This window comes from Pteronotus mesoamericanus, unplaced genomic scaffold (genome assembly GCF_021234165.1).
Source record: "Pteronotus mesoamericanus isolate MK-2021 breed Mesoamerican mustached bat unplaced genomic scaffold, CSHL_Meso_final contig_74, whole genome shotgun sequence".
In the NCBI taxonomy this organism is placed as follows: Eukaryota; Metazoa; Chordata; class Mammalia; order Chiroptera; family Mormoopidae; genus Pteronotus; species Pteronotus mesoamericanus.
The window spans coordinates 16,630,976-16,643,003 of NW_026555247.1; the positions used below are offsets into that span (position 1 = coordinate 16,630,976).

The 12,028-nt window shown below is 37.8% G+C and overlaps 1 protein-coding gene across 3 annotated transcripts in view; it reads left to right on the top strand.

The window, feature by feature from the left end:
• The window catches only part of GALNT1 (polypeptide N-acetylgalactosaminyltransferase 1), a 134,075-nt gene extending 122,383 nt beyond the window's left edge, over positions 1–11,692 (top strand). For all 3 annotated transcript variants that reach the window (XM_054583531.1, XM_054583530.1, XM_054583532.1), the window contains 3 exons: positions 1,158–1,256; positions 1,711–1,845; positions 7,861–11,692. In XM_054583531.1, the coding sequence (XP_054439506.1) occupies positions 1,158–1,256; positions 1,711–1,845; positions 7,861–8,007 (381 nt within the window). In that variant the 3' untranslated portion in view covers positions 8,008–11,692. The remainder of the gene's footprint in view (positions 1–1,157; positions 1,257–1,710; positions 1,846–7,860) is intronic.
• The last annotated feature ends 336 nt before the right edge of the window (positions 11,693–12,028 follow it).

A 12,028-nucleotide genomic window follows, 5' to 3' on the forward strand; every position in this document is an offset into this window, starting at 1 on the left:
CAACCTTGCTAATAGTACAGTTTTTCACACCTATATCTTTATGTCTTTATAAGAAAAAAAATGCATATGGGCTTGTTAGTGCCTTATAAGATAGTGGAATAATATGTAGACTGTGCATTTGTTTATAAAAACAAATGACTTACTTGTGGCTTCAACTTTCCCTCTATCTACCACAGAAAATTAGTCACCTTTTTTTTTTTCCAATCTACATGACATGACAGATGTAGATTGTCACATATCCCCTTTTGGCTTAGCTGCTAAAAGTACCATCCATGGGAACAGGTTTAGAACTTTCAAAATGTCTGTTAGTTTACAATATGCTTTTAAATTGCAATAATTCAGAGGAAACAAAATATAAGGGTGCATCGCTTAAAATATCCTGCTTAATTTTGATGACTGTTTAAATTCCTTTTATGTAATTGACAAGTTATCTAACAAAAGAGTGGTGTTTGCACCACACCATGCTTAGGCTCCCAGTTAAGCCAAGCTCCAAACTCTGCTTAGAAAACATCTACCTTGTGTCACCTAAGAAGTCATCAGAGCAGTACAAGAAATGCCCCTTAACTTAGTGATTAACAGTGTCCACAAGAAGCTGTTAAATAGCTTTAAATTATTAGGCAAAATAGCGTTTATTGAACCAAATATAAAACCTAGAAGCACAAGTTGGAAAAAATGAAATTAAGAATTTCAGCCCTGGCTGGTGTGGCTCAGCGAACTGAGTGCTGGCCTGCGAACCAAAATATCACTGGTTCCATTCCCAGTCGGGGCACATGCCTGGGTTGCAGGCCAGGTCCCCAGAGGGTAGGGGGCAGTAAGAGGCAACCACACATTGATATTTCTCTCCCTCTCTTTCTCCCTCCCTCTCCTTCTCTCTAAAAGTAAATAAAATCTTTAAAAAAAAAAAAAAAAAGAATTTCAAGGATTTTTGCCTGAAACATAAAAATTATATAAATGTTAAGACCTTTCTAGACCACAGAATTTTAGATAGCCAGTGAACTTTCCCCCCAGCTCATAGCCCCTACCTGGTCAAGCATCTGAAGGTCTTTTATAGTAGTGGAGAGTTTAGATTGATTTTAATGTGTGTGTATCTGTATGTGTCTGTTTAGTTAACCCCTTTAACTAACTCCTGATGGTTTTCATTATTCATTGTCTCATAGATACGAAATGTGGAAACAAATCAGTGTCTGGATAACATGGCTAGAAAAGAGAATGAAAAAGTTGGAATTTTTAACTGTCATGGTATGGGAGGTAATCAGGTGAGTATTTTAGTAAAGCTTTAAAAGGGATAATTTTCAAATTTTCTCTTTTTATCTCATGATGTCATTCAGGAATATTTTCCTACCTTTAAAGAGAAAATAATAAAGACCTTTACGAGAAGGGAGCCTTCAATCTAATGATTATTTTTAAATTAAACGTCTGTAAAAGGCTCCTTGTCAGAACTGTATTTATATTTCTGTGCCTGAGATTTATTCTACCTTTTTTAGTCTAACAGATGACAATTCTTGACAGTACACTCAAGTGTATGAAGAGAACTTTTTTTGTGTAAAATTAGTGGTAGCTTTTGAGTCAGTTATTCTCTATTATTACAATAATAAAGTTCAAAATTGTGTATTTTGAATTGTTTGCTTTTTCTCTTCCAGTTTATAGGGCATATAAAACGCTGGCATATTTTACTGTTAAAGCTCATGTGTGTGCACTTTTGTTTTGCAGGTTTTCTCTTACACTGCCAACAAAGAAATTAGAACAGATGACCTTTGTTTGGATGTCTCCAAACTTAATGGCCCAGTCACAATGCTCAAATGCCACCATCTAAAAGGCAACCAGCTTTGGGAGTATGATCCCGTGGTAAGTTATTCATTTACATATAGGATAAAATATATAAAATTTTACATATTCTTGGGCATATTTAAAGACGTTAGCACTAAAAAAAATGAATTCATGGGGAATTTGAATGTAGATCAAATTGTTATCATAGTTGAAATTGACAGATGGGAGAAACAATATGAGTCAAACTTGTTTTAATCCCCCCAATAATTAAATTAGTCTTGCCCCTAGTCTCTGGGCCCTTGTTATCACTAAGTAGCCACTGTTCCCTCTGTATGTCCTCAAGCTCTGCAGTTGCATAGGAGAAATGGAGCAAAAAGTAGGATTTTTAATTACTGAATTAAACATTTAGGTGAAAGGTGAGCTTCAAATTAATGAAATTCTCTGGCTCATAGTGATATTTCAGTGATATATAATAAAACTTTTATGTATTTACTTTTAGAGAGAAGGGAAGGGAGGGGAGAAACTACAATGTGCGAGAGATACACGGATCTGTTGCCTTTTGCTTGCCCTCAAGTGGGGACCTGGCCCTCAACCCAGTCATGTGCCCTGACTGGGAATCAAACTGGTGGCCTCTCAATTCTCAGGCTGGCACTCAGTCCACTGAGCCATGGCTAAAACTTTTTCTATTTATTTTTGCTTTCCTTCAGAGCTTCTCCCGCTCCCCATGAGTGTATGTTGTACTCACTCACATAGAAGTACTTCAAAAGGTGGTAGTTCAAAGCATCTTCAGTAAGCCTCTTTGCCTGGCCTCATGTTCCAGCTTGTGTTTTTGCTCTATGGTTCTGGAACCAGCACCAGCATCTTCAAGATGTCTTTCTCTGGTTCTTCTTTTTCTACCCACAAGCACTAGTGTTCATGTAAGGAAAGACTTTTGATCCTATTTACTTTCTACATGCCATCCTGCTTTGCTCCTGCATTGTTTGATGGCGAGTGAAAGGCCAGCACTCAAACCTCTGCTTCTCCAATCCTGGCTCCTCTATCAGCCTGATCCTACAGAAACAGATCCTCGATGCAAAGCCAGGAGCATCCCCCTCCCTTACCCCCACCCTCACCTTTCCATGACTTCTCATAGCATTTACTATTGCTGACCTGATGATATTTTAACTCCTCTTACCCATTGGCTTTAGATGCACTACTGTTTAGTTTCTTCTCTTTGCTTTCTCCGTTCCTTTTGTCTGCTTTGCTCCCTCACCTTTTTCATTCTACCCCTTAACTGGAGATGTGCAAGGTTAGGACTTTGGACATCTTTTCTACCTATATATTTTGCCATATACAACCCTAGTCGACTTGAATCATCAACCTGCTGCTTCCTGAACTTACCCTGTACTCTCCCACTTTTCATTTAAGATCGTACAGTTCCTGCCCCAGCCGCTGTGGCTCAGTTGGTTGGGCAGTGTCCTGCAAACCGAAAGGTTACTGACTGGATTTCAGGTCAGGGCACATGCCTGAGTTGCAGGTTCGGGTCCCCAGATGGGGAATCATATGGAAGGCAAACATGCAAATTTCTCTCTAATTCTTTCTCCCTCCTTCTCCCTCCCCTTCTCACTAAAATAAAAAGTTAAATAAAAAATTTACAATCACGAAGTTCCCTCTGCCTAAGGAATCCTACCCATTTGAGGGGCCCATCTTAGACATCATTTCCATGAACCCCAACCAGAAATTAACCCTCTCTCCTAATTTAATTATAGTTGTCTCTGACCCCTCTAATGCTGTGCTTACTTGTAGTCTTTTCGGTTTGTTTGTTTTTTTAAATCTACCAGTCTTTTCTCTACTACAGACCGTTAGATCCTAGAGGGCAATCACCATGTTTTATCATTCCTTGGTTTCCCTACACATAAACTACAGTAAAAATATTGTTAAATATCGCAATAGCTCAGTTAAAATAACCACTGGAAATGGCCTGAATGTTCTGTCCCTGAGTCCACCATGGTGTGCCACTGCCGTTTTGGGAATAGCAGTCCCACGTACTGCAGGATGTACGGTCTGACTCCAGACAGTAAATGCCTGTAGCATCCCCCCGTCGTTGTGACAACCAAAATATTTTAAAAATTAAAAAGCCAGAAGACAGCGACCTGTAATGTCTGTCATAGCTGCTATTTCAAAAGTAAATCATTAGCCCTGGCTGGTGTGGCTTAATGGATTTGAGCACCAGCCTGTGAACTGAAAGGTCACCTGTTGGGGGTGTGAGAGAGGCAACTGATCCATGTTTCTCACCCCCTCTTTCTCCTTTCCTTCCCCTCTCTCTAAAAATATACTTTTTAAAAAAGTAAATAATTAGAAATAGAGGGAGGTAGAGCTGTTTTAGGGTATTTAGAAAGAACCACTTAGGAGTATAACGTTTGAAAACCTCTGGAGCACTTTGCAAAGTGTTTTCTCTAAGATAAAATTTTAGTATTGCAGGCTGGGTTCTCCCAGAAGCAGATTTTAGGGTATTTATTAGAAGTTCGCTAGGGTGAACACTGTGAAAAGGAAAGGGAGAAGACAGGACTGGGCAGAGGAGAAGTCAAGTTGCAATGGAGGCCCCACAGCCTGAGCCGCCGGCATGGGGAACTTTGTAACGAACTGTCCGAATTGTCCTGCCTCCATCAGTCAAAAACAGAGCAATCTGGGAAAATAAAATAGCTACGTCAGTAATCTATAATCTAAACTTGAAATCATGAAGTCTTAGATTTCAGAGGAACCCTAGGAATGAACCCAGGACACTTTGTTTTATACCTGTGGATGTTGAAGCCCAGAATGGAAATTAATTACTCAAGGCCACAGAGCATGTAAATGGTACAAACTGATTTCAGGCAGACCTGGGATTCTTGATTCAGGATTCTTTGCACAATACAGTACTTTGTTTGATTAAATTTGTGTATGCTTATATCTTTAAGTCTTGTTTATATTGTATTTTACATAGAGTTTATGATACCAAGCTCTTTTGTTTTGATTAATTGTAGCTGGCCATTCTGCGATAAAAGTGTAGGTTTTGACCCAGTTGCATCTAGAGATTTGGGGGCAGGTGGTGATGAATTATTTTCCTAGGTTGCAGGTCCACTTTTATGTAATGATAATTATAGCTTTTATCCTGCTCTTCAAAGGTTACAATTAGCTACATCACTTGTTTGTCCAGTTGCCTTAATAAGCCTTTTCTGTGTGGAAACTAGTCGGTACTGACCAGGTCGGCTGCCGAGTACAGCGATGACAGTTCCCGCAGTGTCAGGGGCCGCAGAACTCTGCGCCTGCTGTCAGCAGCCAGAGCTGGGCCTGCAGAGGGCTCTTCCCTGGGCCCGGGCCTCCAGTGTGGAAGTTAGCTGCTTAAAATCGTGGGGATTCTCTTTAATCTTGAGCAAATAACAAGTGCGGAGCAACACCTATGTCTTTGTTAGGAGTTTAGTTTAATGAATCTAAATGAGTGAAGTATTTTTAGAAATTAGGATGAGAATTCCACCACTAAATTTTTTGTTTTATGTAGTTTTTATTAATACGGACAGTGGAATTGATAAAGGTCGATGCTCAGAGAAGCTTTTCAGGGCCTTCTGGAATGTCTGAGGGTTTTCGTGTTACAGCTAACTAAAGGCCTTGGCAGCAAGCAGTGTGCATGGGGACCTTTGGCTCAGCATGTTGCCAGATTGTGTTCATGGCTGCTTGGGAAATTGCTAGGATATTGAGTTTTCCAATAGTGGGTGTCATTTATCTAGAATATTCTCTGAGCTAGGCAGCACTTTCTGTACATTATCTTAAATCTTTCCTCATAACAACTGTTTTCTTTCTTTTTAGAAAGAGGGTAAGGGAAGGAGAAGGAGAGGGAGAGAAACATCAACATTCAAGAGAAACATGGATTGGTTGCCCCTCGCACACCCCCAACCAGGGACCTGGCCTGAAACCCAGGCATGTGCCCTGACCGGAAATCAAGCCAGCAACTTTTTGGTTGGTGGGACAGTGCCCAACCCACTGAGCCACACCAGTCAGGGCTTCTCATAACAATTTTAATTATTTTTGTTCCTGTTTTTTGGATGAGGAATCTGGGGCTCAGAGAGGGTTTTGCTCAGGGCATATACAGTCATGTGCCACAAAACATTTCCATCAACAACAGACCACATATATGGTGGTCCCATTAGATTATAATGGTGCTGGAAAATTCCTGCTGCTAGTGACATAGCCATCGCAGCTCAAGACTGACCTGTTTGCAGTGATGCTACTGTAAACCTCCTGCGTAGCCAAGTGATACAAAAGTATAGCACCTACAATTACATCATAGCATTTAATGACAATAAATGACTATGTTACTGATATATATTTAAAAATAATGAAGTATAGTAGAGTCTACTCTTTCTCCTTACAATCAAAAAGTTTGCTATAAAACAGTACGCTGCATTGAACTGGCAGCAGCCTCACGCATCTCGTGTTCACCGCAGCACTTTCTTGATCACGTCATCTTCTCTTGTGCTTGATTTAATCTCATGTTGCGTGCTGTGACACGCTGTGCAGGCGTGTAGCCCAGGAGCAGCAGCCCCTCCCGCACAGCCTCGGTGTGCAGCAGGCTTTGCGCTTCGCTTTCTGTGACGGCACTCAGTGGTGTCTGCACCTTGATGATATGCCTAATGAGGCGTTTCTCAGATTGTATTTCCCTCATTAAGCAACGCATGACTGTAGTTGGTGTATGACAGATCTGGAATTTATTCTAGAAATTTCCGACTGCAAAGCCCTTTCTCCCAGCAAGTAAACTACAAAGCATCTGAATAAAAAACAACCACAACTGTGCTGGCTCTCGTCCAGATTCTATTATGTATGTGTAAGAATTAACAGATATAATCCCGAACCTAAAGTCGGTGTTGGTAGTAACCTATGACATCTGCAAATGTTTACTGCCTTTTGCCAGTTTCCACTTAGGCCACAATATAGAATAGATGACTGAAAGCTAAAATAGCTAATTGTCTATAATCATTAGGTTTTGTTTTTAGGTCAAATAAGTACCAAAAAGGGCCTTATGAAAACAAAATGTTCCACATAAAAGAAATACATTAAAATAGAACCATAAACAAAAAGATAAATGTGTATTAATAAACATACTCCCCATTTCCTTATAGATATATATACACTTACAGGGATAACGCTTAATGACAGTTCCTACACAGTGGCTTTGGTGTCCTGAACCTGACCAGGGCGTGGTGTCAGGTTTGTCATTGTGGGTCAGTGTGTATCTGTTAATTATCATCTGTCCTGTCCTTTTAAAATTATCCAAAAAATCAACATGACAGTTTAGAATATAAACAGGAGACAGGAAAATATGTAACTATATGTAGTAGTCATTTATTAAGGACAGCTTTGTAGCCCTGGGTGGTGTGGCTCAGTGGATTAAGCGCCAGCCTGTGAACCAGAGTAGCAGGTTCGATTCCCAGTCAGGGCACATGCCTGAGTTGCAGGCCAGGTCCCCAGTTAGGGGGTATGTGAGAGGCAACCATACACTGATGTTTCTCTCCCTCTCTTCCTCCCTCCCTTCCCCCCTCTCTGAAAATAAATAAAAATCTTTAAAAAAAAAAAAAAAAAAAAAAAGGACAGCTTTGTAAATCTTGTGGTTTTGAATCTTTAAAAGAACCTGAGTTTCTAAGGACTTGAGATGTAGAATCACAGAATTCATTTGAACAGCTTTATCAGAGGGAAATGAGGCAATTTTGAAATAGCTTTTTGAAAATAGGTTGAGGATCCTAAATTAGGAACCACTAATCCAATTGTATTTTTAGGAAACAAGCACAAAAAAGTAAAATTTCTCAGAGCTTATGGCAGAAATGGGCTTAGAATTTAGGTCATTGTACTGCAAGTTCAGTGTAACCCACATGTATCCCAGTGCCTTTCTCCTTCTCACAGAGCTCTTGCTGCTGTCTTTACATAGACACCTTTTCTCCCTTGTTAATGAAATAACTTATATTACAAAAACAAACAAAAAAACCCTTTCTGCTGAGGAATTTAACAGTTACCAAAAATGATGGTTGAGATGTTTTTGTTTTGTTTTCCACTTTCACCTTATGACTCCTTCTCTGTCATTTTCAGAAATTGACCCTGCAGCATGTGAACAGCAATCAGTGCCTGGATAAAGCTACAGAAGAGGATAGCCAGGTGCCCAGCATCAGAGACTGCAACGGAAGCCGGTCACAGCAGTGGCTTCTTCGAAACGTCACCCTTCCAGAAATATTCTGAGACCAAATTTACACACAAAAAGAAAAAAATAAGGATTGACTGGGCTACCTCAGCATACATTTCTGCCACAATCTTAAGCAGCAAAAAAGGAAAAGTGCTTCCTCCTGCAGGATAGGATGTAAGGTTTAGCAGCCATTAAAACTTAAGACTCTCACTTCTCACTTAGCTGTGAACCAGCCCTCCTGTCCAAGGTCGTGCAACTACAATGTAGCGACAAGACTGTGCACACTGATGTTTACAAGATTGAAAGAGTCTTTCATCAAGAATCATTGTAAAGAATATTCAGACAATGAATCAACAAAATGTGCGTTCCAGAAAGCTGCACCTTTTAGGGTTTGCTTGCACATCAGTAATTTCTGCTGGACACACTGTCATAATGAAGAGATTTCTAAGATTTTTTCTGATTAGAACTGGTAGCCAGTATATTAAATATTGATATAAAGATATATGAAAAGAACTGGAACCAGGTTCAGAATCATGAAAGCAACATTTTTACAATTAAAAACTATATAAAACAGGGTTTAAAGGAAACTAAAACAGAATAAGCAGTACAATTTGTTATAGTATAGTATCAAATTTCTATATAGATTTTATACCTCAGTGGGGAAAAATAACTGATTCCAACGACATTCATTCTGTTTTCATCTGTGATAGTCATGGATGCTTTTTTATTTCTCCTTGGGGTGCTGAAATTGAGCTAGGGGAAAAAAAGGCTCTTTGAACGTAGTTTTAATTGCTTTCTACAGTTTTTTAAATTTTGTTTGTGGGCTGTTGGAATTGTAATTTTTAATTGCCTTCCAAAAATGGAGATTTAAAATAATGTCTGGTCTCACTGAATAGTTAGATATCTCAGTTGCTCTTGGGTCAACTGGCTTATAGACTTCCACACACACAAATTTATTAGATTTTCAACTTAACTTGATTCAGCTGATTATGCTTACTACCCAAGATTCATACTACTGTACTACAGAGATGTTTTCACAGCAATAAATCTTCAGTTTTTTGTTTATGATTCCACTCAACAAAAGGCCTGCAGAAGTGATTTCTTATTTGGGTATTTGGAGATGATACATTTGATGTTTTTTTTGAAAACTGTTTTCACTCCATACTCAAGATGTGCTTCACTGTCAAGTGCATATTTAGTTTAGGTTCTTGAATTGTAATGTTGATCTGCTGCTTTTTTTAAAAAAAATAAAATTTAACTGAAAATGTTTAATTGGCATTTTTTAATGAGTTAGTCAAAGAAGTGCAATTATTACTCCATATTATTAATCCTGCACTTCTCTAAATTTAATTTAGGTTAAATCAGTTTTTTCTCTTGATTACCAGTACTGCAGAATAACCTGAATACTAATTAAAAGTTGAATATCAATTAAGTGTTATTCTCACAGAAAGAAAATCTCATTGTAACATTTTTCCTGATATGTAAAGCAATCCATTGGCAAAAATACATATATTTTTTCTTTCTATTTGTAATATTATATTTAAATTATATTCTTTTCTTTGATTATCAAAGACTTTTGCTGCAGGCAGTGCTATTTCTTGTGCCTAAGAATGTTTCTGAAAGTTGCATCGATACTTGCCAAGTTGTACAGGAAGTTCTCATATCCTGTTCAAGTTAATATCAAGCACATGTGGATGCCTGAAGGTGAGTCTGTAGTACAGAAGGCAAACATTTCGTCCCCAGGAAATTTAAAAATAAGCAGTGCTGGATGGAATTTTTTTCCTGCTCCATGAGCTGTGTTAATTCTATCTTCAGTAGGCCTAATGCTTGGATGAACCAGATGTCTAATCAATAAATTATTTTCATGCTCAGATTTTCAGGTTTTGTACTCTAGCATAGCTTTATCTTACTCCTTACTGTAAGAAAGCTTAATAGCAATGTGATTTAAGGTTTTGTTTTTTGTTTTTTAAGAGGGGGATGTGAGTGATTTAATTCATGGGTACTTTTAGAACCTGATAGATAATCCCATTGCCTTTATTTTTCTAATTAAAGAATTCCTAAAGACTTTGAAAATATAAAATATTCCTGAATAGTTGTGCCTTACATTGGTGTTATTTGAAGTTAAAATGGGTCCCTGTTCGTTATATCCATTTGTAGATTAGACAGTATGCTAATCATTCAGTTGTGAAACTGAAAAAGGAAAGGATCAAAAGATGGGACTATTATTTGACCAGTGAAGAATTCATAAACGTAACAAGAATAATTTAAAAATCACAAATCAATCCACTCTACTTTAATCCCAGTCCATGTTAATGTCTTTCCGTTCTTGTTGGCATTCTTGAAAAACCTTACTTTATTCACCATTCTGCAAAAAAGGGAAAAAAAGGACATGTAGGCCATGGCCTCCTCACTTCCTTATTGCACCTTCAGCTGAAAAACAGAGGTTTCTCTGTAAAGACTTGGTGCTCTTCTTATCTCCCAGTAAGTATAGCGAGAGTAGGTTTAACTCTAAAATTACATGTTCTTCAAAGGAAAAAAAGAAAATCAGAAACTAATGTTTGAGGTGAAAATTGTAAAAGGAAGAATACAAACAATAAATCACATTTTTACAGTTTGAAAAATCAGATGTATTTCCATTTACATGCCACTGCTCCCATTCTGATTTATTGAAGATTACCAAATGTTTGCTTTATAAATCTATTAGAACTAAAAAATTTGCAGGATATGAGGCAAAGCTCTCATTGTGCTGTCTATACACTAGCAAAAACAATTAAGTATTTAATTTTAAAATGTTTAGGTTTAGTCATATAGGTTAAATAACTCAAAAGAGAGTTAATAAAAGATGTGCAAGACTTCTACCATGAAAACTACAAAGTGTTGCTGAGAGAGATTATAGAACACTGCAATAATATTATGCTCATGGATTGAAAGACTGAAAATGTTAAGATCTCAGTTTTGCACAGATCTATAGCTTCAACATAATCAGAATCTTATGAGGCACTCATATAAATTGGCAAATATATATCAAAAGGCCACACACCCAGAATCAAGATAATATTGAAAAAATAGGCTTACACTATTCAATTTAGTGACTTGCTTTAAAGCTATAGTAATTAAGAGAGAGTGGTACTAGAGTTAGGGCAAACAGGTCAGTGAATAGAAAAGAGTCCAGAAACAGACCCACACATTAGCATATGTTTATGGCCATTGGCTTTTCAACAAAAACACCAAGCAATTCAATAGGGAAAAGAAAGGTTTTTGTTTGTTTGTTTTTAAGTTGGAGCTGGATTAACTGGATATGTGTATTTTTTACAAAATTGGTGCTTTCACACAGTTCACAATTTATTCAAAATTAACCACAGACCTCAATGTGAAGGACAAAACAATAAATCTAGAAGAACACAATGTCTTCATGACTCTTGGGGCAGGCAGACAGCTTTAGGACACAAAGGACATTAACCATAAAAGAAAAAGAAATAATAAACTTCACAAACATTAAACCCTTTTCCTAAAAAAGATACTGTTAAAGTGAAATGGCAAGCGACACCCAAGAAGAAAATACAGGGTCCGGCAGAAGTAACACCTGCTTGAGTGTGGTTGGTAGGGTAATAATATGGGTGTAATAATTTATAGTTTTAACTTGAACATTTCATCTAAAATGTCATATGGTATGCTAAAGTGTGAGAGTGCTATGTTTCAGAATTACATGCTTATGATTTTGTAATAAAAGATTTTGTAATAAAAAGGCATTATTTGTGCCAGACCCTGTATTTGCTGAACATGTAACTGACAAACGACTCACATGTGGAAAAACAACGGAAAAGCCATTGTAAAAGCAACACACTCTAAAAACAAATTACTGAATACACAATTCATAGAAGCTGTCCAGATGTCCAATTGGTATGGGAAAAGGTGCTGAAAAGGTGCTCAACATAAGCCATCAATGAATGTAAGGAAAAACCACGAGGAAATACCACTGAGAATATGAGCAGCTGTTAGAAGGGTACACTGGTATAATTGCCTTGGGAAACAGCCTGTCAGTCTCTCAGAAAGGTAAATATATGCCTGCCCTGTGAC